Source organism: Colius striatus, chromosome 19 (genome assembly GCF_028858725.1).
Source record: "Colius striatus isolate bColStr4 chromosome 19, bColStr4.1.hap1, whole genome shotgun sequence".
Taxonomy (NCBI): domain Eukaryota; kingdom Metazoa; phylum Chordata; class Aves; order Coliiformes; family Coliidae; genus Colius; species Colius striatus.
The window spans coordinates 5,973,055-5,993,887 of record NC_084777.1 but is presented as its reverse complement, the minus strand read 5'-3'; the positions used below and the strand labels follow the sequence as shown (position 1 = coordinate 5,993,887).

General features: G+C 47.7%; 1 protein-coding gene across 3 annotated transcripts; it reads left to right on the top strand.

The window, feature by feature from the left end:
* The first annotated feature begins 220 nt into the window (after window positions 1-220).
* On the top strand, window positions 221-17,988 carry MIGA2 (mitoguardin 2). 3 transcript variants are annotated; one of them, XM_062011225.1, is made up of 16 exons: window positions 221-305; window positions 1,720-1,969; window positions 2,592-2,787; window positions 3,622-3,734; window positions 5,941-6,052; window positions 6,506-6,645; window positions 8,135-8,252; window positions 8,445-8,545; window positions 9,029-9,144; window positions 9,460-9,532; window positions 10,167-10,253; window positions 10,913-11,011; window positions 11,226-11,360; window positions 12,611-12,664; window positions 13,616-13,732; window positions 14,361-17,988. In XM_062011225.1, exons 2-16 carry the CDS (start codon window positions 1,874-1,876, stop codon window positions 14,559-14,561), a joined length of 1,758 nt encoding a protein of 585 aa, XP_061867209.1. In that variant the 5' UTR covers window positions 221-305; window positions 1,720-1,873; the 3' UTR covers window positions 14,562-17,988. The 3 variants fall into 3 exon arrangements, with proteins under 3 accessions (XP_061867209.1, XP_061867208.1, XP_061867207.1); XM_062011224.1 differs by having other exon boundaries at window positions 2,577-2,787; window positions 8,138-8,252; XM_062011223.1 differs by having other exon boundaries at window positions 2,577-2,787.
* The last annotated feature ends 2,845 nt before the right edge of the window (window positions 17,989-20,833 follow it).

Below are 20,833 nucleotides of genomic sequence, written 5' to 3'. Positions count from 1 at the left end.
CGCGGCGGGGCGAGCTGTCAGCCGCGGCCCAATGGGCGCTGGCGCCGCGCCCCCCGCCCCTTCCCCTCGCTGCTCAGCCGCACTCGCCGCAGCAGCCTCCGGCCGGGCGCGGGGCAGCGCTGCGATTGGCTCGGCGGCGGGCAGCTCGCCGCTCTTATTGGCTGGAGGGATGGCGGAGGGGGTGGCGGCGCCGCCTCCTTCAGGGTAGGCTGCAGCGCGGGGGAAGGAGACGCTGCCCTTCCGCGGCCATGGCGTGCGGCGGGGGGAGAGGGCGCCGACCAGGGCCGTGCGCCTCCCCCGCCACGGTGAGTGGTGCCGGCCGCGCTCGCTCGCGGAGGCCAGGCCGGGCGGGACGCACCATTGCTGGGTGGGGGGACGTGGGAAACGGAGACCCCTGCTGGAACTGGGCCTGGGGGTGGAGGGACGCACCGGGTGCGGAGGGCACGGGCTTCCCCCGGGATGCGGAGCTGGCGGGGGGCCCAGGGGATGCCCCGGAGCTGCGAGGGGCCTGCGCGGCCTCAGGGCACAGGGGTGTGCGGGGGGCTGTGTGGGTGCGGGGGCTGTGGGGATGCTGCGGAGGGCCCGGGAGCGCCGTTCGCAGGGCCCCAGCTTGCTGCAGTGCTGGTGTGAGCTCTCCCGTGAGGAGCTCCCAGCCTGGGGCCGGTGAGTTGGACACCCCTTGCCCTGTGTTGCCTTCAGCGCTTCCCCCTGCGAGCCCGTGGCAGACAGGGCTGTGGTGAGATGCCCCAGACAGCGGCGTTTCTCCGGTGCCGTGCCGCGTGTGCTCCCCGGCCAAGTATCAAAACCCCCTGCGGTGCTTTCTGTGCCCAGAATTTCATGCACTTTGCTCTCCTTAGCTCTGCTCTGGCCCAAACGTTGCATTTAACCTTGTGGGGAGAGCTTGTGGCCTGTGGCTGGTGACCATTTCCACCTTGAGACCATTTCCAAGCGCAGCTCGCAGATGGGGTTGTGCCAACCCCCAGGCCGTGGGGTGCGAGGCTGCTGTCAGCTCTGGGGGTCAGGCAGGAATGGGGGGCTTGTGATGTAACTGTAATGCCCTTGGAGAGTTCAGCTTGTTGGTGTGGGGAGGTGGCAGAGCCTGGAGTGGCTGGAGCACAGCTGCCTGTGAGGGAAGAGCAGTGTCTTGTCGCTGTGGAAGGACAGCTTGCTGCAAAGGGAGCAGGACCAAAGAGTTTATAACTTCATAGTGTTTATAAGACAATCCCTTCTGTAGCAATGTCCTTGACATGAAGCATGTCTCTCTCTGTCCCAGTACAGACAAAGTCTGCATAAACTCAAGCAGCTTTGAAACCTCCTGAGTAAACACTCTTTAGCTGGTGACTCCTGAGCAGGCCTTTGATTCACTGAAAGCTGAGCCAGGACAGAGTTTTTCCAGTGGAAGCATACATGTGGTTATTTGTGATAGTATTTTTGAATATGGGCACTGCAAACAAAATCCCTCCAACCATCTACAGCCAACTGGGAGAAAAATTCTCCAGCAGCTATTGAGACCAAGGCTGCTGCTGCTGCTGTAGAGCAGGTTGGGAATCTGACCCCGTGGTTGGTAGGACAAGTGAAAAGAAACACAGCCATTAGTGAGAAATGGTTTAGACCTGCCTGGCTGTAGCAGCACTGGTGCTCCAAGTGAGCTGGTGTGTGTAGTTTGTGAAGCAGAAGTCGTGTGTTCCCTTCACTCACTTGATTTCCCTCTTCCTGCAGGAGGAGGATTGCCAGATGAAGGCTGACCCCAGGACTCTGAGCCAGATGTCAGAGAGGAATTGGATTTCTTTGTGAGCATCTCGCGCAGCATCCACAAGTGCCCTCCCCACACATACCTTGTGGCTCCTCGAGGTGCTGAGATCTTTGTGCAGACATGGCATTTAGAAGGACAGAAGGAATGTCCATCATCCAGGCCTTGGCAATGACCGTGGCAGAGATCCCTGTGTTTGTTTACACGACGTTTGGGCAGGTACAACAAGCAGGAAAGGCTTTTCTGTCGAGTTCCTTGGGTTTTCACTTTGGGGGTAGTCTGTAGAGAGTCTGTGCTAGTTGTGAGGGGCAGAGTCATGGTGGGAGTGATGCTGGGGGCCTGAGCACTTTGAGGGTTTGTAAGAACTGCATGAACAGAGAACTGCTCAGGGTGGTCTTGGAGAGGGGAAAAGAAGGACTTCCCACATTCCTTCCTGGGAGAACACCCATGATCAACCTTCCCTTCCTGCAGAGGCACTGAAAAGTGACATTTGTAATAGATTTCCCACTTCTAGTAATGTAACACTTGAGGCAATAAAGCTCAGCTACATACTAGGGTTTCAGAACTGCCTTTGGGTAACTGGAGTTGCACCTGTTAGAGGCACTGTGCAAGTTTTGTGGTGTGTTTTGATCATGAGAATTGAGACCAAGTTCTGTGAAGATGCTGCTGCAACGTCTCAGTTGTGCACCAGGGGCTGTGTTTTGTGAGTGGGAGGGGGGGAAATGCCAAGGTGTCTTCTGTTTAAGAGCTGATTAAAAAGAAACCATAAAAAGGGTGGTGGAATTGGTGTTTCATTGTTGCTCTTCCCTATCTTTTGTGTTTAAAGTCTGTGTTCTCTCAGCTGCGGCTCTCTCCAGGCCTGCGTAAGGTGCTGTTTGCCACAGCTCTCGGGACAGTTGCCTTGGCTCTTGCAGCTCATCAGCTGAAGCGGCGGCGGCGGCGAAAGAAGCAGATTGCTCCAGACAAGTGTGGCTTTAAGCCTGGAGGGATCACAGTGCCCATCCTGCCAACCAGAAGGGTCTCCTCTGTGAAGAAAGGTTAGCCTTGCAGAAAGGGGGAAATCTCCAAAAGCTTTTAAAAGGGTGCACAGGGAGCGATGGGGAGTTTCTGATAGCTGGGGGAGGGAGAGGAAAGCAAAGCTGTTTGTGTAGTGCATCAATGGAGAGTGAAATTGGAAGCCTGAAGCACAGTGCCATGAACACAGAGTTAGCAGAGGAAAGGGAGAGACCTTGAGCTCAAAAAGTGACTCTGAGGTTGCTGCTCCCATTAATAAGCACCCGGGGCATGTGGTGACCTGGTTGTGTATTGATCTCGGTGATGCAGCTGTGTTGGTGAGGTTGGGTGTCAGGAGAGGGTACTCTGGGTCTGGCTGGGGAGTCAGGAGTGTCTTTCCAGCTCTGTGGCTGCTCCCAGACTGTGAGGCAGCATCTTCACCTGCTTGTATTGATTTTTGGGGTAAGACTGACCCAGGTGCCCTGCAAAGCACTTCAGGGGTTAAGCAGTTGTTTCATGAAACATGAAGAGTCTTTAAGTCTTTTTAATAAGAGCCAAGGGAGCAACATCTGTGCTCAGCCTGCTCTGAGGGAAGCTGCAGGAGTTCTTCCTCCTTGCTTTCTACTTGTGCATGCCTCCTGCCATCCATAAGCAGGGAGTAGATACTCACTGCTCAGCCCTAGATCCCCACTAATGTCACCTTCCTTAGTGTCTCAGAGCAAAATAGAGCACACGGGAGATTGGTGACTCACTTCTAAGTACCGATGCGGCTTTGTGCATCTGCAGGAACACTTGACAGAGGGATGCTCCCCTCCTTATTCACAGCTGCAATGAATCTTGCTTAAAATCCTGTTTTTGTGTGACTTTCCCAACTTCAGGATATTCCAGCAAGAGAGTCCAGAGTCCTGGCAGCAAGAGCAATGACACTCTCAGTGGGATTTCCTCCATCGAGCCCAGCAAACATTCGAGTTCCTCTCACAGCCTTGCCTCGGTAAGAGCCTTCTCAGCTGGGCTAGGAGAAGCAGAGCTGGGAGATGTGAGTGCACCTACCTGTAACAAGATCACAAAGTCCTTGAGCTTATGCTGGCTGATGGATAATGCCAAAGCTTTTGGAACAGAACAAGTTATGGCATAACTGGAGGGTGGGTTCTGATACTAATCTCATGGGGACTGTCAGGAGTTGCCTGCATGAAATAAGAGCAACTCCTGGCCAAGAAGTGGGTACCTAAGGAGCTGCATGAGGGACTTGCATGTATGACATGGCCCTGATCCTGTGGGGCTCTGGGACTCCCTCAAGGAGCGAGGCTGGGTTGTCATGGAGTCTCACAGCAGTGGAGGAGCTTGTTTAGGTAGCTCAGTAGCCCTTGTGCCAGCACAATTCTCCTCTGCTGAGGCTGCTCACAGGTTGCTTGGTTGTTAAAACCATGTTAACTACTACAATCTAGTAGCTCTGCTCAGGAAACAGTGCAGGCTGAGAACACAGCCTAGTCATTCTAGCTCCTCCAAAGCCAAAACCAGCCTATAAATACAGGTAATTCAGGCTTAACCAGGCACTGCTTATATCCACCTCTGTGAGACCAAACACAGAAACTCTGGGGAGCATTTGTGACTTCAGGACCTGGTTTACATCCCCATTGCTCCAAGTCTGGAGCAGCAGGTGGCACAAGTGAACCTCTGGAGGTTCCTGTGCTGTGTGTTCCTGCCATCCTCCCCAGCCCAGCATCACCTGCTAGGGCTCATTGGCTGTCTAACAGTGCTATGGCAAGAAGAGGGAGAAATCACCCTTTTGGAAGGAGCTGTTGGCCACTGACACCTTACAGTAAATGCAGGCATCGCTGTGTTTTAGCTTGTCCTGTATGGTTAAAGCATCAGAAAGTTGCCGATAGATGTGTGCTGGCCAAGGTGTGTCTCCAGCAGGCGGCAGTGGCGGCACAGCGCTGCGCCTGCAGCCCTGCACCAGTATTCCCCTGAGGTAACTGGGAGGCCAGCTCTGGCCTCCCTCCCGCTGCAGCAACACTCACATCCGTTTAATTCCCTCGTGGTTTCTCCCTTCCCACAGATGTTGTTCCAGGTTTTATATTGCTGCTGTTTAGATAAACTATCTACAGTTCTTTTTTTCTACTGCTGGTGGATGTGGATATCCACACAGAGAGAGATCTATTCCTCTACCCCCTTCATTGGGTGGGACACTGTACTCATTGCTTTAATGTCACCTGATGGAAAAACAGCTCATCCTTTGCACAGCTGCACTTTCTGCCTGCTCTCTTATTTGCTTCCTGAAGTGGTTCTTCGCTATCTAGTAAATAGTAAATCGGCAGCAGTGAACTGATGATTTGCAGTTCTGTCTCTGAGGGTGACTCATTAGTGCTCCACAGAGGTTAATCAGTGGAGGCAGGGCAAGAAGTCATCTGTCAGACTATTATTGTTGCTTTTTTCCCTCGTATTGGGCTCACATTTGGACATCTTTAAGCCATTTGGAAACACTGGTCATTGATAGTACTTGAAGCCAGCACTTTAGTGGGTCAGACTTTAAAAGACATTTATGCACTGGTGTGAAACTGGAGAAGCTGACAGTTTGCTGTGTGCATCTTAGTGCCCAGCCCTCCCAGGAGCAGGTTTAGTTACAAAGGGAAGAGCAAAGATCCCCCTGGCCAAAGTCCTCAGCTGTGTTTTTCCTGTTCCTTTGTTTGGACTGTGGTCACTTCCCCCCACTTCCAATGGTTTTTGCACAGGCAGTTGGGGCTGACAGGAACTTTAGATCAGAGTCCTTGCACCTCTGTGGTGATTGCTTTGGAGCTTTTTTAGGCTGTTGCCTCTATCAGTGCTCACCACTGTACAGTTTGCTGTTTCCTGATGAAGCTTCAGTGTAAATTGGTTGGGAAGGTATTTTTCACACCATGTTCTGTGCTTTCAAAGACACCACAGTGGTGCTGGGTGGAGAAGAGGAGGACTTCTCACCTTGCCTCTCTTTTTGGCACTGTGCAGCTCTTGGCAGCTGACAGTGCAGTGTGAACCCAAGCAAGAGGGGGCTGGTTACCCTGACACCTTCCTCTTCCTAGGCAAGGGAGTACTGATATGGGGAGGGGAAATGGTTTGTTGTTGAAATGTAACTGCTGGTGGTGTTTGTGTGGTCTTAACATTGCTGCTCTTGCAGAGAATTCAAAAGGAATCTGCTGCTTTCTGCTTCCTTCCTGCAGATGGTAGCAGTCAACTCTTCAAGTCCAATACCAGCAGGGATGTGGGAGGCCCAGGCAATGGGAGATGCTGGAGCCATTGGTGATGCCAGTGCAGAAAGTCTCTATGTTCAAGGTAAACAAGCACAAGGGTAACATTGCCCTGGGGGGAAGGGGTCATTTATCACTGTAAGAGGAAAAAGAGAGTGTAAATTGAAGCAGAACATCAGCAGCTCTGATAGGAAGCTCTCTTCTGTTCTCAGCTTCAGTTCAGTCACTTCTTGTAACAATCCAGTCTTCTCCCAAAGGAACATTTCTGTGTTTTTCAATGAATAGTTTACTTGCAAAATACTGTTCTTTGAGCAACAGGCTCCCTATATGCAGTTTGAGGATGTTCTCCTTAACTTCTAATCTAAATTAAACTATGTTAAAAAGGGAAAGAAATAGAATACATGAATTGTTTCTTACCAGTTGAGAGAGAGGCTTCCCTCTCTGCTGGATTGTCTGAGTGGGCAAAGACTTCAAGTTGTATCACTTTGTTCCTAAGTGGCCCAGGACTCTCACAGCCTGTATCTGGTTGCATTGCCAGGCATGGAGCTGTTTGAGGAGGCTCTGCAGAAGTGGGAGCAGGCACTTACCATCAGGCAGAGGGACAGTGCTAGTACCAGCACCCCCCTTCCCTGGGACAGCAAGAAACAGCAAGAGAGCGTGTCTGAGAGCATTCCAGAGGTAGGTTCCCACCTTTCCCTTGCGTTTGCCAGCTGGGGAATGTGCTGAAAGACCAGCCTGGGTGCTGGAAGCAATAATTAGGAGGTTAAAAGAAGAGTAAATGAAGAGCAGAGTGGGGCCAGACTCTATTTAAGAGCTGTCTGTATCTGCAGCTTCCTTATGCAATGTGAGTGGGTGTTTTAATTTCTTTTTCTTTTTAATAAGTCTCACCCCCTCATTCCACAGCTCTTCTACCCACCTTCCAGCATCATGTCAGTCACTGTCACACCAGTCCTCCAGCAGCACAGGCTGTGGTAGGATAAGGCTGTAACAAATACAGCACCAGAGAGGAAGAAGTCACTTCTTTGCCTGGCAGTGTTGTGTCTGTAATGTGATTAAACACATTGGAAAGTGGAGATCTTGGTGGTCACTGTCCCTTCCTAGGAAGCTGGGTGGAGAAACAGAGGTCAGCTGCCTGGTGTATTTGTGAGTAAAGCAACATAGTAGCTTGGTAGGAGCTAAATATGCCCTTGCTCACTGAGCAAGTGAGGCAGGGAGATGTGTAACTCACTCGTCTACAGCTCCAGAAATAAGTACTTCAGGACAGTGCCTTGTTGCCTTGGACTTGAGGATTGTACAGGGAAGACCTCTGATAAGAGGAGCTCCAAAAGAGAAAGGCTCACTGCCAGTCACAAAGCTGAAGAGCAAGTTGTAGCTCAGAGCTGTGAAAGGAGGTAAACTCTCAACTCTGCAGGAGTTCTCCCTGGCAAAAAGTGTTCCCAGCCTTTTACAAACAGGGACTGGTGTAGGAGGTCTGTGGGATACTTATCTTTTGTGGTGGATGATATTTATCCAAGTCAAATTCTCCTCTTGCCTGTCCTCAAAGAGTCCTGTAGTATTTCTAAAACTGACTTGAAAACAGTTGATTCATTATCAAAACAGATTTTGTGCTTGTTAATGCTTCTGTCTTCTGGGTGAGATTCCCATGCAGATGCAGGGACATGAAGGCAAGATGCTGTGTAAGTCTTCTTTTTCTCCCTTTATTTTTTTGTAATCCTCCTTTGCTGCTTCCAGCAAATTTCCTTATGCCCAGCACCTTAATCCCAGGACTCTTACTCTGTTACCTACTTCTGGATACTCTCTTGTAGTCAGCACAGATTTTCTGATGTGATTCCCTCTTGAAATTAGGCTAAAGTCAGGAGTCAGAAGAATTAAGTGATCTATAACTCATTAAAATACCAGCTTTTCTGGATGACAGGTTCAAGCTCTCCAGTTCTCTTTTTACCAGGAAACTAAAATTGTGAAGCTAAAAAGCAAGAGGGTTTGTCTAGGCTGTGCAGAAGCTTCCCTCTCCTTGCATTATTAGCTGCATTGTAGGATTAATGACTCCTCTCTTTTAAATCATTTAATCTGCAAACTGTAAATCCCATTTTATTGCTGCCCATGTTTGTGCTGTCAATCTGCCTCCACCCAACTGGCTAACTAAGGGTGGCATTTCTGTGTGTTCAAGGAGGAGTCCCAGAAAAGGGAGTTTGCTGAGAAGCTGGAGTCCCTCTTGCACCGAGCCTACCACCTCCAGGAAGAGTTTGGGTCTTCACTCCCATCAGACAGCATGCTGCTGGACCTGGGTATGGCAGCTGCCTTTGGCCATTAAAATGCCACTTTCCTGGCTGGTTTTATGTCTTTTCTGGAAGCCAGGCAATAAAGTGGTGACAAAGTGCTGTTTGTGGGGGTGGGAGAGAGAAAGAGAGAGCAGAGGAGCTGTGAGAGGAATGGTAGTCCATAAACTCCAACACATGCAGCTTCTTCCTTTCCTCCAGAGAAGACTTTAATGCTTCCCTTAACGGACGGGTCGCTGCGGCTTCGGACCGATGATGAAGACAGCTCCATTTCTGAGGACTCCTTCTTCTCTGCAGCAGAGGTGACTTGAAGTTCCAGCTGTATGTCACAGTCCAGCTGCTTGGGGGGGAAGCCACAAAAGCAGTGGAGCCAGATACATTTTGTTAGAGGAAGTGGAGCAAACATGGAGCCCCAGTCCCAAGCTGTGAGGTTCATGATGGATGTCGAGAAGCGTTTTAATTAGGTGCATGGCACAGCCCTTTCCAACCTGCATTTCCACATCATCTTCCTATCTACTGTAAAAAGCAGGCTGTAACAGCTGGGAAGGCACTGTGCATCTAATGTAATGTGGCTTTTTGTGTAAATTTTAGGGGATGGTGATCTGTGTCAGAGCTGAGACAGTTTTGAGACTGAGGGGAAAAGAAATCTTTGCATGAAATAACTGGCAGTGACAGAAGTTTGCCAGCTGAAGAAGGCACATCTTGTTTGTTGTTGTCTCCAAGTATTTGCAAATACTTAACGAGATCATTTTGTTCTTCCCATGTCCCTTGCTATACCTCTACAGCTCTTTGACCCTCTCCACTTTGAGGAAATACCATTCCACCTCTCTAAGCCAGTAGCAGCATATGAAGAAGCTCTGCAGTTGGTGAAAGAAGGGAAGGTTGCGTGTCGGACGCTGAGGTGAAGACCCAGCTGAAGTTTGGAGTCCTTGGGTCAAAGCTTCTTTGAGCAGTGTGAACACATTTATTTCCCTTTGAGCAGCCCTATAACCAGAATGACCCTTTGGGAATGGAAACTCTTAGCAGCTTTCCTGCTGATTTGGGCTTCCCAGAGAACTAGCACTAGATTTTAGGACACATGTTAAGAAAGGGTGATGTCCTGTCCCTGGGCACTACAGAAAAAAGTGTTACCCCATCCATCCTCTTATTCCCAGCTGTTAGGAACACAAACATCAGGATAGCTGAAGTTCATGCAATCCTTCTCCTTTTCCTGTAGGACAGAGCTCCTTGGCTGCTACAGTGACCAGGATTTCCTTGCAAAGCTGCATTGTGTCAGGCAAGCCTTCCAGGTGAGGACAGCTCGAGGCTCTGGGCTTCCCACAGCACATTGCTGCCAGCAGCACCTTCTCCCTGTGCAGGGCTGAGGTCTTTGTCTCTCTAGAGCAAGTAAAAGCAGAAGCAGCAGCAGCCCAAGCTCCCCTTGCTTAATTTTGGAATCTCATCCTGATCAATTTGATTTGGAGAGGAAGAGGATCCCCTGGTCCTCTTTGAGCAGTGGTCATGTGGCCACTGACAGTTTTGGTTCTGAGAAGTGGAAGTTTGATAGCAGCTCCTGGGCAGCTCTGAAACTACTTCCACTGAAGAGCTTTTCACTGGGCTGCAGTCAGCCCTTTGAGGTGGGGAAGCAAGGTTTCCTTCTTAACCCAATCATCTTTATAGCAATGTATGTCTAGAGCCTTGAACAGCAGCTTTTGTGCCCTGGTCCCACTGTGGCTCCTGTGCCTCTATCTTTGCTGCTTCCAGTCTTTCAGCCTGATTTTAACCTCACTTCCTGGAGAGAGCAGTTTTTGTTTTCTAGACTCCAGCTTATGATAGTGGTGTATGCAGCATTGCACTGCTTGGTGTCCTGTCCTTTTTGCCTCCCAACTCAGTGTTCCTGTGGGTGGAGGTGCTGACAGGAGACTTCTTGTTTTCCTTTTGCAGGAGCTGCTGGAGGATGAAAGCAATCAACTGTTTTTTGGGGAGGTTGGGAAGCAAATGGTGATAGGACTGATGACAAAAGCTGAAAAGGTAGGAAGTTTGTGTAAGAACTCAGTTGTGCCTTGTGAGCCCAGGGACACTTGTTCCTCCAACACGAGTTTTTCTAGTGTCTTGGAGGAGAAAACTTAATCTATATGCTAGTGACTTAGTGAGAGAAATAGAATGCCTGTGCTTTCAATCTTGTCTAGCCAAATTCTCTTGAAAAGACCTTTCTGTGCAGCTCCTGTGCACAGTTCAATACTGTGTCTGCTGGAGCAGACAGAGGACACAGGCTGTGCATCAGCAATGGCATCATCTCGGGGAGTAGAGGAAGGGGAAAAGAGAATTAAACCTTTGCAACAGTGATGTACAAGTTCAGATCACTGGCTTAGTCAATGGTCATCCCCTGAACAGGGAGATGATTGCTTACAGTGTTTATCTCTTACTGGTTTAGTTTGCCTACAGGTTTTTCTAGCTACTTCCTGGAAGAAAGTGGGACAACATCAGTGCTTTGGCTCACAGCTGAGCCTGGGGCCAACAATGCCTCCCAGAAAGAAATCCTCTTTCAGCACAAAGTGTTTTGGCTAAAAACTTCAGCCACTTGCATGCATTGATGTTGATGTCAGCTCAAAATAGATGAGTCAGACTGGGGTGAAAGGTGCCCACAGCTGTTGTAGCTTCTGAAATGTATTGTTTCTCTGTTCTCCCAGAATCCTAAAGCTTTTCTGGAAAGCTACGAGGAGATGCTGCATTATGCACTGAAGCAAGAGACCTGGCCAACCACTCAGCAGGAGCTGGAGGGAAGAGGGGTTGGTAAAGACATTATCTCTACAAAGTTGCAGAGTAGTTGAAAGATCATGGATATGTAGGAGTGGCCCAGGAGTGAAACAACCACTGCAGAAATCCCATTGCCTTCCATACTTCAGCTCATTGCTCCTTGGTTGGAAGCATCAAAATGTAAAGTCAACCTAGTTAAAAAAACCCAAAACTGCTCCCTTTACAGACTGTTCTGCTCTCTGACAGGTGGTGTGTATGAGTTTCTTTGATATTGTGCTGGATTTTATCCTCATGGATGCTTTTGAGGATCTAGAGAACCCTCCCTCCTCCGTGCTGGCTGTGCTGCGCAACCGCTGGCTCTCCGACAGCTTCAAGGAGACGGTGTGTGAAACGGGGCATCTTTGTGCTGAGTGTGAGATCAGAGAATAACAGAATAATGAGGGTTGGAAGGGACCTCTAGAGCTTGTCCAGCCCAACCCCTGCTAAAGCAGGTTCCCCTCGCTCAGGGGGCACAGGAATATGTCCAGGCGGGTTTGGAAACCTCCTGAGAAGGAGCCTCCACACCCTCAGTGGTTCTCCACTGGCCTTCCTCCAGCAGTTCCCTGTCCCATTTGAGCTGGGGAGCCCAGAACTGGACACAGGACTCCAGATGAGGCCTCACCAGGGCAGAGTAAAGGAGGAGCATAACCTCCCTCAACTTGCTGTCCATGCTCTTCTTAATACACCCCAGAATGCCATTGGCCTTCTTGCCTATGGGGGCACTTTGCTGGCTCATGTTTAGTTTATTATCAACCAGCACTCCCAAGTCTCTCTCTGCAGAGCTGCTCTCCAGCAGGTCACTCCCAGCCTGTGCTGGTGCAGGGGGTTGTTCCTCCCTGGCTGCACTTGCCCTTGTTGAACCTCATGAGGTTCCTCTCTGCCCAACTCTCAAGCTGGTCAAGGTCTCAGTGCCAAGGAAAGAATGTGACCTCAGCTGTCCTGGCTGAGCTGAATTTTCCCTTTAGAATTAACAGACTTTCCTGAAGCACTAAACAACAATCTTCTGGTACATGTAAACTGTTTACAGGAAAGCTTTCCTTTTGTAGGCATCTGGCTGGCTCCAGTGGACTTCTTTCTCTAGCAGCCTTTGTCAGAGATGCCAAGGAGATGTTAAAAGATGATGACACATTTTCATGAATGAAAATAAGAGGATTAAAATGTAGGGGGGAAAAAACATGTGTGGCCTTTTTTGCCCCTGGCCCTTCATTCTGGTGGTACCTCAGTAGACACTGAGGCTCCAACAGCAGCACATTCCTCTAATCCTGGCCCCTAGCTGTGTTTTTATGCTGATTAGTTTCATAGATTGAGAAGATGGTTGGGAGGCATCTCTACTTAGTCTGAATACTGAGGTGTTTGGCAACTGTGTCAGATCATATGAACAATCTTGAAAAACACTTTGGCTTTTCTTGAATGGATCTGGAATGGCTAAATCTGCTTCTAGTTCACTTTGGTTTTGTCACTCATTTTAGAGTTGTAACAAGAGGGTCACTACTTTGCTATTTCAATGGCAGTGTGCTATAAAGTGGTTTGTTTTGGGCTGCTTCTGGTAAAAGTAATCCCAGTAACTGGTGGTCTCTTTCCGTTAACTGTAGGCTCTAGCAACTGCCTGCTGGTCAGTTCTGAAAGCAAAAAGGAGGCTTCTGATGGTAAGCAAAATTAATGGATTTGAAGATCAAAAGATAACAACTAGATCTTGACAAAATGCAAAAGTCTAAGTGGTGTAAGACTGAACTGAATCACATTCTTCATGGTGCTTTAAAGCCCTGGGGTCCTGCTGTCATTGCTCCAGTGCCATGCCAGTGTCTTACTGAATTGCTCCAATGTCATTCTCCCTTTTTCTTAATGTGTCAAAAGACAATATTGCCTGTCTGGTATTCCCTCTCCCTGCTCATAATACCATAGGACTGGTCACAGACACCAAGCAACAAGGAGCTGCTCCTAAATTGTAGTTTCCCTTCTGGCAGTGCAATGAATGCCTCATGTGCTGCTTCACTTCACAGCACTGATTGTTGACTCCCCTTTACTTGATTCATTTCCCTTAAATCTGTGGCTTTCTAAAGTATTATAGCAGATGAGTTCATGGACCTGGGGAACAGGAAGCCACAACTTCACAACCCAAGTTCTGCCACATGGTCTGTGGCCTCTGGCAAGGTTTCAGCTCCTATCCCACAACCAGCTGGTACAACTGGGTTTATCTCAGGACATGGCACAAAGAGAGATGAGAGTGGTGGGAGCTGTGTTGGTGCTGTCATGCAATGGCTCTGTCTTGGATATTTGCATGCCCTTTCCCTGTTTGGTCCACAGATGATAAGTAGAATCTGTAAGACTGCCTGGTGGTTGCCTTTCATTTTCATCTGTTTCTTTTCCTCGTGAAATATGAGGTTAGAAACATGAAGATAGAAAGCTCTAGTCACAAGCTCTAGTCATCCTTCAAGGGATCTGAAAGATGAATTCAGCAGGAAGAGATGTTCTTAAATAGCTCTTCAGTTACTGAAGCATGGTGCTTTCTGGCAGGGAATTTGGTAGCTGAGATGGAATAAGTTGCTAATTCTGAGACCCAAACCAAGACCAACCAATTCTTCCCTTTCCTGTGGCAGGTACCAGATGGTTTTATCTCTCATTTCTACTCCGTATCGGAGCATGTCAGTCCTGTTCTAGCCTTTGGTTTTCTGGGGCCCAAGCAGCAGCTGTCTGAAGTCTGCAGTTTTTTCAAGGTAAGGTGGCTTTTCTGTTCCTAATATGTGGGACTGCTGTTGTCTTCTGGCTTAAAACTGCAAATATGTGCTTTTGGTAACTGATGTGGCATTAAACTTGTCTCTATACAAAAGCCTTCTAAAAATCACTGGGTTTTGGGATGCAGATTGCTGAATTCAGGTTGTCAGGAACTCCCAGCACAATTCACCATAGCTAATAGCAAAAAAGTGGGATGAGATCAATTTATAGCATCAATGTTGGAAAAGATTACGGGTGCATATGCTGAAAGGATGTCAGATGTAAGAGTACATGGGGTCTTAAAACGTCACAGGTTTGATCTTGAAGCCCAAATCCTCTTGTTCGTGTAGATAATATCATGAGAGGCTGTGTTGCAGTTGTTAAATATCTGTATGGATATTGCCATGGACATTAGCATTGCTTCCCTGAATTTCAGGAGCTCTGCTGTCCCGTTTCAGAGGCAAGAGGTGGGGTCCAGCCACAGAAGTAACACCCACCCTGAGGCACATCTTTACCTGTATGGCAATCAGGCAAAAATCCTTCCGGCCTTCTGTGCTTGCTGCAGTCCAGGCAGCTGGTATTGGCAGGTGGGAGCTCTCCACACTGTAAACCTTTCTTTTATCTTTGCAGCACCAGATAGTACAATACCTGAAGGACATGTTTGATTTGGACAACGTGAGATACACAACGGTGCAGTCACTGGCAGAAGACATTTTGCAGCTGTCACGGCGGCGCAGCGAGATCCTCTTGGGATATTTGGGCACTGAGGCTTCCCCTGAGATGAATGGCATGCTTCCTGCTGACAGCGAGCCACTGAAGGAACTCATCTGATGGCAGGCAGGGGAGGAAAACAGTTTTGTACAAGGACCTTTTTTTCCTCCCAGAGATGGATAAAACTACGTGCAACACGCAGTGGTGGCAGCGAGGCTATCTCAACACACAGCAACCTGGTGGGACCTTCTGCTTTTTTGTAGCCAGTAGTGTTTGCTGGGATGGATCCAGGACCACTTGCCAGCTTATGGTTTGAATTTCTTCTTTGTTCCACCTTCCTGTTCCTTGTATTATTATTTTTAATGTGTCATATAAACCACAAACTGCCTGGGCCCAGATTTTTGCCCAGTTCTCTTGAATAGGGCAACACACATACTTGTTTTGCCTGTGTGTTTTCTGGGGGATAATCCCTGATGTTTATGATTGTGTGTGGGAGTGGGAACATCATTGGCAAATTCTCCACTTGACTCTTAGTCTCTCGAGGAGGCTTTGTTTGCTTTGGGACTTTTATCATGGTTCTTCTCTGCTGTGTTTCCACAGACATTACTGCTGATTTTTACCTTACAAATGTGACTAGCAAAGATTTATTTCCCAGGGAGGAAGAAATACTTCTGTAAAGCACTGAAGTAAAATGCAGGCTTTTGTAACCAGGCTGAAGCTCTAAGGAAGTTGGTCTGTTCCCTCCGTGTTGCTGCTCTTTGCAGGCCAGATGAATGGTTTCTGTGCAGTGGTCGTCCTTGCGTAGGAAATTGTGGAGGTCTGTGTTTGCCCTTGAGACAAGCTAGTGTGAGGAGGGGGTGAGTTTGCATCCTGCCTGTATATGCACAAAGTCTTTAACATCTATCAAAGTGCCTTGCTGTATTTCAGAATGAGCCAGAAGCAGTTTTTGCTGGGTAGGAGGTGTGGGGTGTACACAAGCAGGGGGAACCTGTATAGCGTGGTGCCTATTTCTGTTATGCACAAGGTAGTAGAGGTCTAGATGTTGGATGTGATGTATGAAAGGGGTTAGGTGTGCAGATAGCTGGAGAGCTAGGATCAAGCTGCTAGAGAGGAAATAACTCTGCCATTCCTGTCTATCATTCCTAAGAAACGTGGTGTAGTTTTTTGCATGTGTGTGTGACCTTGTAGTGCTGGGATGGGCTCCTCTCCAAGGATGTGATCCTGACTGCACAGCTAGCGTGTGAATCTGGCTGCTCTGGGGCATGTGCTGAGCTGGAACTAGGGGTAGCATAGTGGCACTGGAGTTTGCTGGCCATGAGGCAGTCAGTCCTGGCTTTTGTGTGAAGTTTGTAGTGATTTGCTGAGTCCTCTGTTAGAGCAATGCTACAGATGAAGGTTGAGGGTCCAGCTTGTGCTTTCTCCTGTTTCAGTCCATATACAGCTGCAAGTCCCAGCCTCAGAATGAGGTCTTGAGGGAGAAGAAAGGTAGGGTTTCAATAGAAACAGGGGCTTCACTGGTTTGGGTTTTTTCTCTCTAGATTGATTAGTTATCCCTTGTATCTGTTCCACACAAAAGGCCTCATTTAGCCACATGTTTGCAAGGGCAGAAAAATATGTAAGAATCTGGAGTTTCCATAGGAGTGGGAAGTCAGTGCCTGGGCTTGGACACTGCAAATATCTTCTTTCTTCCTCTTCAGATATCCAATGTGGATTCTGCTGATAAAAGCAGGAAGGAAGTAAACAGGGAACAAGTAACCAGAGGGATGGAAAAGGAGAGAAATGTTCCTGAGATGCTTGCAGGAGAGTAAGTGTAGAGCACATAACATTTGTTGCTCTGTAAGCACATCAGGCTGATGTGGCTTACCCTGAAGACCAGATTAATGCAATAAACAAGATACTGCTGAGGCCAAAGTGAGGAGCAGCTGACCCAAGTGAGGCTGCATGAAATAAACTGCTATGAGAAGGATTTAAGAGGTAGTACTTGAAACTAGGAAAGATCTCTGAGGTGTTTTGCTCCTGGCAGCATGCAGGGAGAGAAGAAACAGAGGATGTGGTATTAGCACAACACACCTGCTAGATGTAAACTGTGACTCAGAAGTCTGTTGTATTCTGAAAGCAAGTTGCTTTGCCAAAAAACAAAATGTTTATAGTGCTTTGTGCTCTGGAATGGCTGGTGTAGAAGAAAGAGTAACTTCAGCTTTGTATAGTGGTTCAAAAGATGCTAAAACGTGAAGATTTATGTAATAAGATGGATTGTAATTCTAAACAGTCAATGCTGTTAATTTCTCCTTTCACAGGGTTGCTTTATGTGTATTTATTTACTACTTTTGAGTGTCTTTTGGCCTCAGTGTTTGGGGCAGCGTGCCTGCTTTGTGTGCAGACAAGAACTGACACAAGCCTTGAGACAAGGCTGCTGACTTTGGTCTCTTTGCAGCCTTGTGGGAGAGGATAATGAAACACAGTCCCCAGGAAGCAAACTACTAACTTGCACTGTAGCTTTTTAAGTGACAAAGTTGTAAATTCCTAATCAATCAAATGGAAGAAAGATGGTTTTATTACAGCTTTTTGCTTTTCCTTGGCTCTTATTGCAAATTAGGGGATGCTGTCCTCGCAGTGAAGGTAAAGAGGAATCTTCCTCAAGAATATCTGCAGCTTCTTAAATGTTAAGTTCTCCCCCTCTGCCCACCAACACTAACTTGCTCCTGCACAAGGAGCTCTGCTGAGGCAAACTGATTTTTCTCTTTACTGAGTAGCATGTTAAACTTCTCTGCACACCCCCTCCAGGCTATTTCATTGCTGCTCTTCCCCCTTGATCCCAATGTAGCTTGAGAGGAAAGGCAGAGAAAGGTGTTGGCAGGCTCTGAGGAGTACTTGTTCAGATCAGGGAGTTAAGAGGAGCTGTTCCTGTGGAAGAAGCTCTCCCTGACCTGAGAGGTGGTGGACAGTGACTTGCTGCATTCAGCTCCTTTGGATGCAACCCAGAGCGAGGACTCGGGCTGCTTGCACTGATCCCAGGCAGAGCAGGGCTTGGTCCAAATGGCAGCCACCTCACTCATCTATTTCACAGGGTAGAGTAAAAGGTTATGATTAAATCTACCTGTTGGCTTTGTAAGAGATTGCTAGCAAATCCCTCATTCCCCAGCATATTGTGTTTTAGCAGAGCAAATTCATCAGTATTAGTAGCAGATGAGATATGTATTTGGGTAGAATCTCTAGAGATAAGATATTTGCCTTTTTTATCGTGAACTCTTATTCTCAAGGGGTTAAATCATTCTGGGCTGACACTTGCAAGATTTTAACACAGATGGAGATTTAAAGTGGCTTAGCAGCTATGAAATAAAATCCTTCAATAGTTTCTGAGGCTTAAACAGAATCTCAAATGTGCATGACACTCAGTTTTTATGTGAAGGTTGTAACAAGCTTCACCAGTGGTTAAAGTATGTACTTGGTACTTGAGTATGTCTGTAGATACTACACCAAATGGCTCTAGGAGGGTCTTTAATCTTTAAAGCACAAGTATATTAATAAAAGAAATATGAGGAAAAATCTGCCTTGTTGTATCTGCAAGATCAGTGTGGCTTTGAAGATTATGACTTGTGCTGTCTCATACCAGGAGGTGGGAAAGCAGGGTTTTATTTACCCCTCTTCAGTAGAACATTCCTCTGCCATATCTAAAACTAATGAATGTAAACTTGTGCCTGTTTTTTTTCTCTTGATTTCCTAAAGGTGTAAAAATCTGTTCATGTTTTCATTCTTTCTTCTTCTTTGCAGCTTTTTTTTTACATACCTTTAATCTTAGGATGTGGGCATTACAAGTCAAATAAACTTTCCTTCAAGACTGTTGGTTTTGTTTCTAAATTTCCCATCAAAAGGTGCTAGAAACCCAGCCTTTGCTTTCTGAGTTAGGTGACACTTGCTGTGACACCTCTGGGACTAGAGTGATGGTGTAAAACAAGGCTCTTCCCAGAGTCAAACTGCTAAACTTACAGCAAGTAGATGTAATGGCTTTTGTTTGTCTTCCTGGTTCTACTGAAGACAAGTCCTTCAGTTAAGCAGGCTATAAAATAAACAAGATAGCTCAGTTGTCCTTCAAGCAGTGATTGAAAACTGTGGGGTTTCATTTTCAGATTGGTCTTTTTCCATGGTGGTTTGATTGTGTTTGGGTGTGGTGTGGCTGTGCTAGCAGACAGTGATAAAGTGATAAGAGAAATCCCAGGAAGGAGCAGAACCTCTTAAACATTGTCCATGGTCTTGTAGCATTTTTTGTCAGCCTCCTAAACTATGTGAAAGAGACTGTGGGCTGGTATCAGAGCTGCCCATCTGCTGAGCAATGCAGGAAACTCATCTGGCTCTTCTGAAGCAATTGCAGTATGTTTAAATACTTTCATTTTCAAACGATGCAGGAACCAGACTGAATCATTTAAGACAGTTTCCTTCCACCCTGATTTACAGTTTCATCCATACCCTTAAAAAAAATATAAGCTTCAGTTAGCATTGATGCAAGGCTGGCATGAGGGATGATACATGCAAATGAACGTGAATAGGAACATTCTTGTCTTGTGCCACACCCTGAATGTTGGTTGAAGGAGTTAAAAGGAGTTTATCTGGGTTTCCATGGTGTCAGACTGTATACTCATTACATCTCCAGAGCAGCTTTGTGCTTTCTTACGCTGAAGGAACAGAGCAAAGGCTGCTCTGTGTATTGACACTTTCTTTTTCTGTTCAGGAAGGAGTGGGTGCATATAGCAATGAAGCCCACAATTTTCAGTACTTGTCATGGTACATAGATCAAATGTAATCCACTCTGCCAGCATAACTCTATATTCAAGAGCTTGGAAAGGAGGAGATTTATTTAACTTGAATAATGAAAGCAGTAAATCACTCATGCTACCTTGTAGCAGCCTTCTGCAAGGCACTGAACTTCTGCGGTAAGTGTTTGCACTTCCCTTCTGAAGAGTAAGATTTAATGCTATTTTTCTTCTTGCAATGTGAACACAAGTGCTGACTTTGAAGAGGCTGTTGAAATGGATTGGACAGTCAAAATTGCTCCCTGAAAGCAGGTGTATTACAACTGCAAGAAAAGGGAGAATTCTCCCTGTTCTGAAATCTTACATCATAGTAACCATGTTAAGGGATAGAAGTCCTTGTAGTCCATGTGTTTTCCTGACATAAAAATTAAAGGCAACCCCTTGCCTGTGTCAGTCACTTCTTGTGCTGCTCTTCCATATTTCTTTTTCTGTAAGTTTTATCTTTTAAAAGTGGATTAACTTTGGTGTTTAGGTCTGAAGGTATATTTGCCTGCTTTTCTGTGTAATGCTGCTCATTTATCTCTCTTTTGAAAAGTGCTGCACACAGACAGTGTGTTGCTTTTTTCCCCTCAGGCCTCCCAGGTAAGTATTACTCTCTGGCCTGAAGTGTGGGAACATTCATTTTGGTTTGGTCTTCAGAGTTTGCCTTCAGTGGCCAAGGGGAAAAAAAGGTATTGCCTGAACCAGCTGTAGCCTGGCCTTTGCAGTACACTGTAAAGGATGATGTGCATCATCAGCAGCATCCTGCTTTCTCCTGAGATCCTGGAAGGACTTTACTTCATGCTTTATTCTTGCATGCCCATGTTCACACAGGCTCTAGTCCCCTTAAAGAACTATAAAGGAGATGTGGCTATCAAAATACCATCTTTAAGTTGTTTAAATAAATAAATAAGAGTATTTTCCACAGAGCTTAGGCTGTGTCTGTTCAGCCCTTGCAAGGGTAAGCAGAGATGTGTTGAGGCTAGCACAGTAATCGTGTTATCATAGAGGGGATGGAGTTGAAAGGCTCAGCTAGATCTCATTCAGCCCTACCCCCTGCTAAAGCAGGTTCCCCTGGCTCAGGGGGCACAGGAACGTGTTCCAGGGGCGTTTGGAAACCTCCCAAGAAGGAGCCTCCACACCCTCCCTGGGCAGCCTGGGCCAGGGCTCCCTCAGCTCAGCACCAAAGGACTTGCTGCTTGTGTTCCAGTGGAACTGTTTGTGTTGCAGCTTCTGTCCATCACCCCTTGTTCTGTTACGGGAAAACAGTGTCACCCCTTCCCCCGACACCCACCTTTTATCTTATAGAGCAGTGGCTGTAGTAACACCGCTCATCACTGAACTGTTTGTAAAACACATTTCCCCTTTGCACAGGGTGACAGGAGCGGAGGGCAGCTTGGGGCTGTACCCATGGAGCGCCAAGCAGCTCCTCACCTTCTCCGGGGGCCGGGCGCGGCGGCAGGAGGCGGGGAGCGGCGCTGGGGCAGGGCCGTTCCGGGGCAGCGCTGGGGCAGGGCCGTTCCGCTGGGGCAGGGCCGTGCCGGGGCAGCGCTGGGGCAGGGCCGTTCCGCTGGGGCAGGGCCGTTCCGGGGCAGCGCTGGGGCA

Excerpts from the sequence above, each read along its gene's own strand:
- MIGA2 (XM_062011223.1), top strand. The coding sequence starts at position 1,874 with ATGGCATTTAGAAGGACAGAAGGAATGTCCATCATCCAGGCCTTGGCA. Across the intron at positions 12,665-13,615 it reads CAAAAAGGAGGCTTCTGATG|GTACCAGATGGTTTTATCTC; the intron begins GTAAGCAAAATT and ends TTCCTGTGGCAG. Across the intron at positions 13,733-14,360 it reads AAGTCTGCAGTTTTTTCAAG|CACCAGATAGTACAATACCT; the intron begins GTAAGGTGGCTT and ends TTATCTTTGCAG.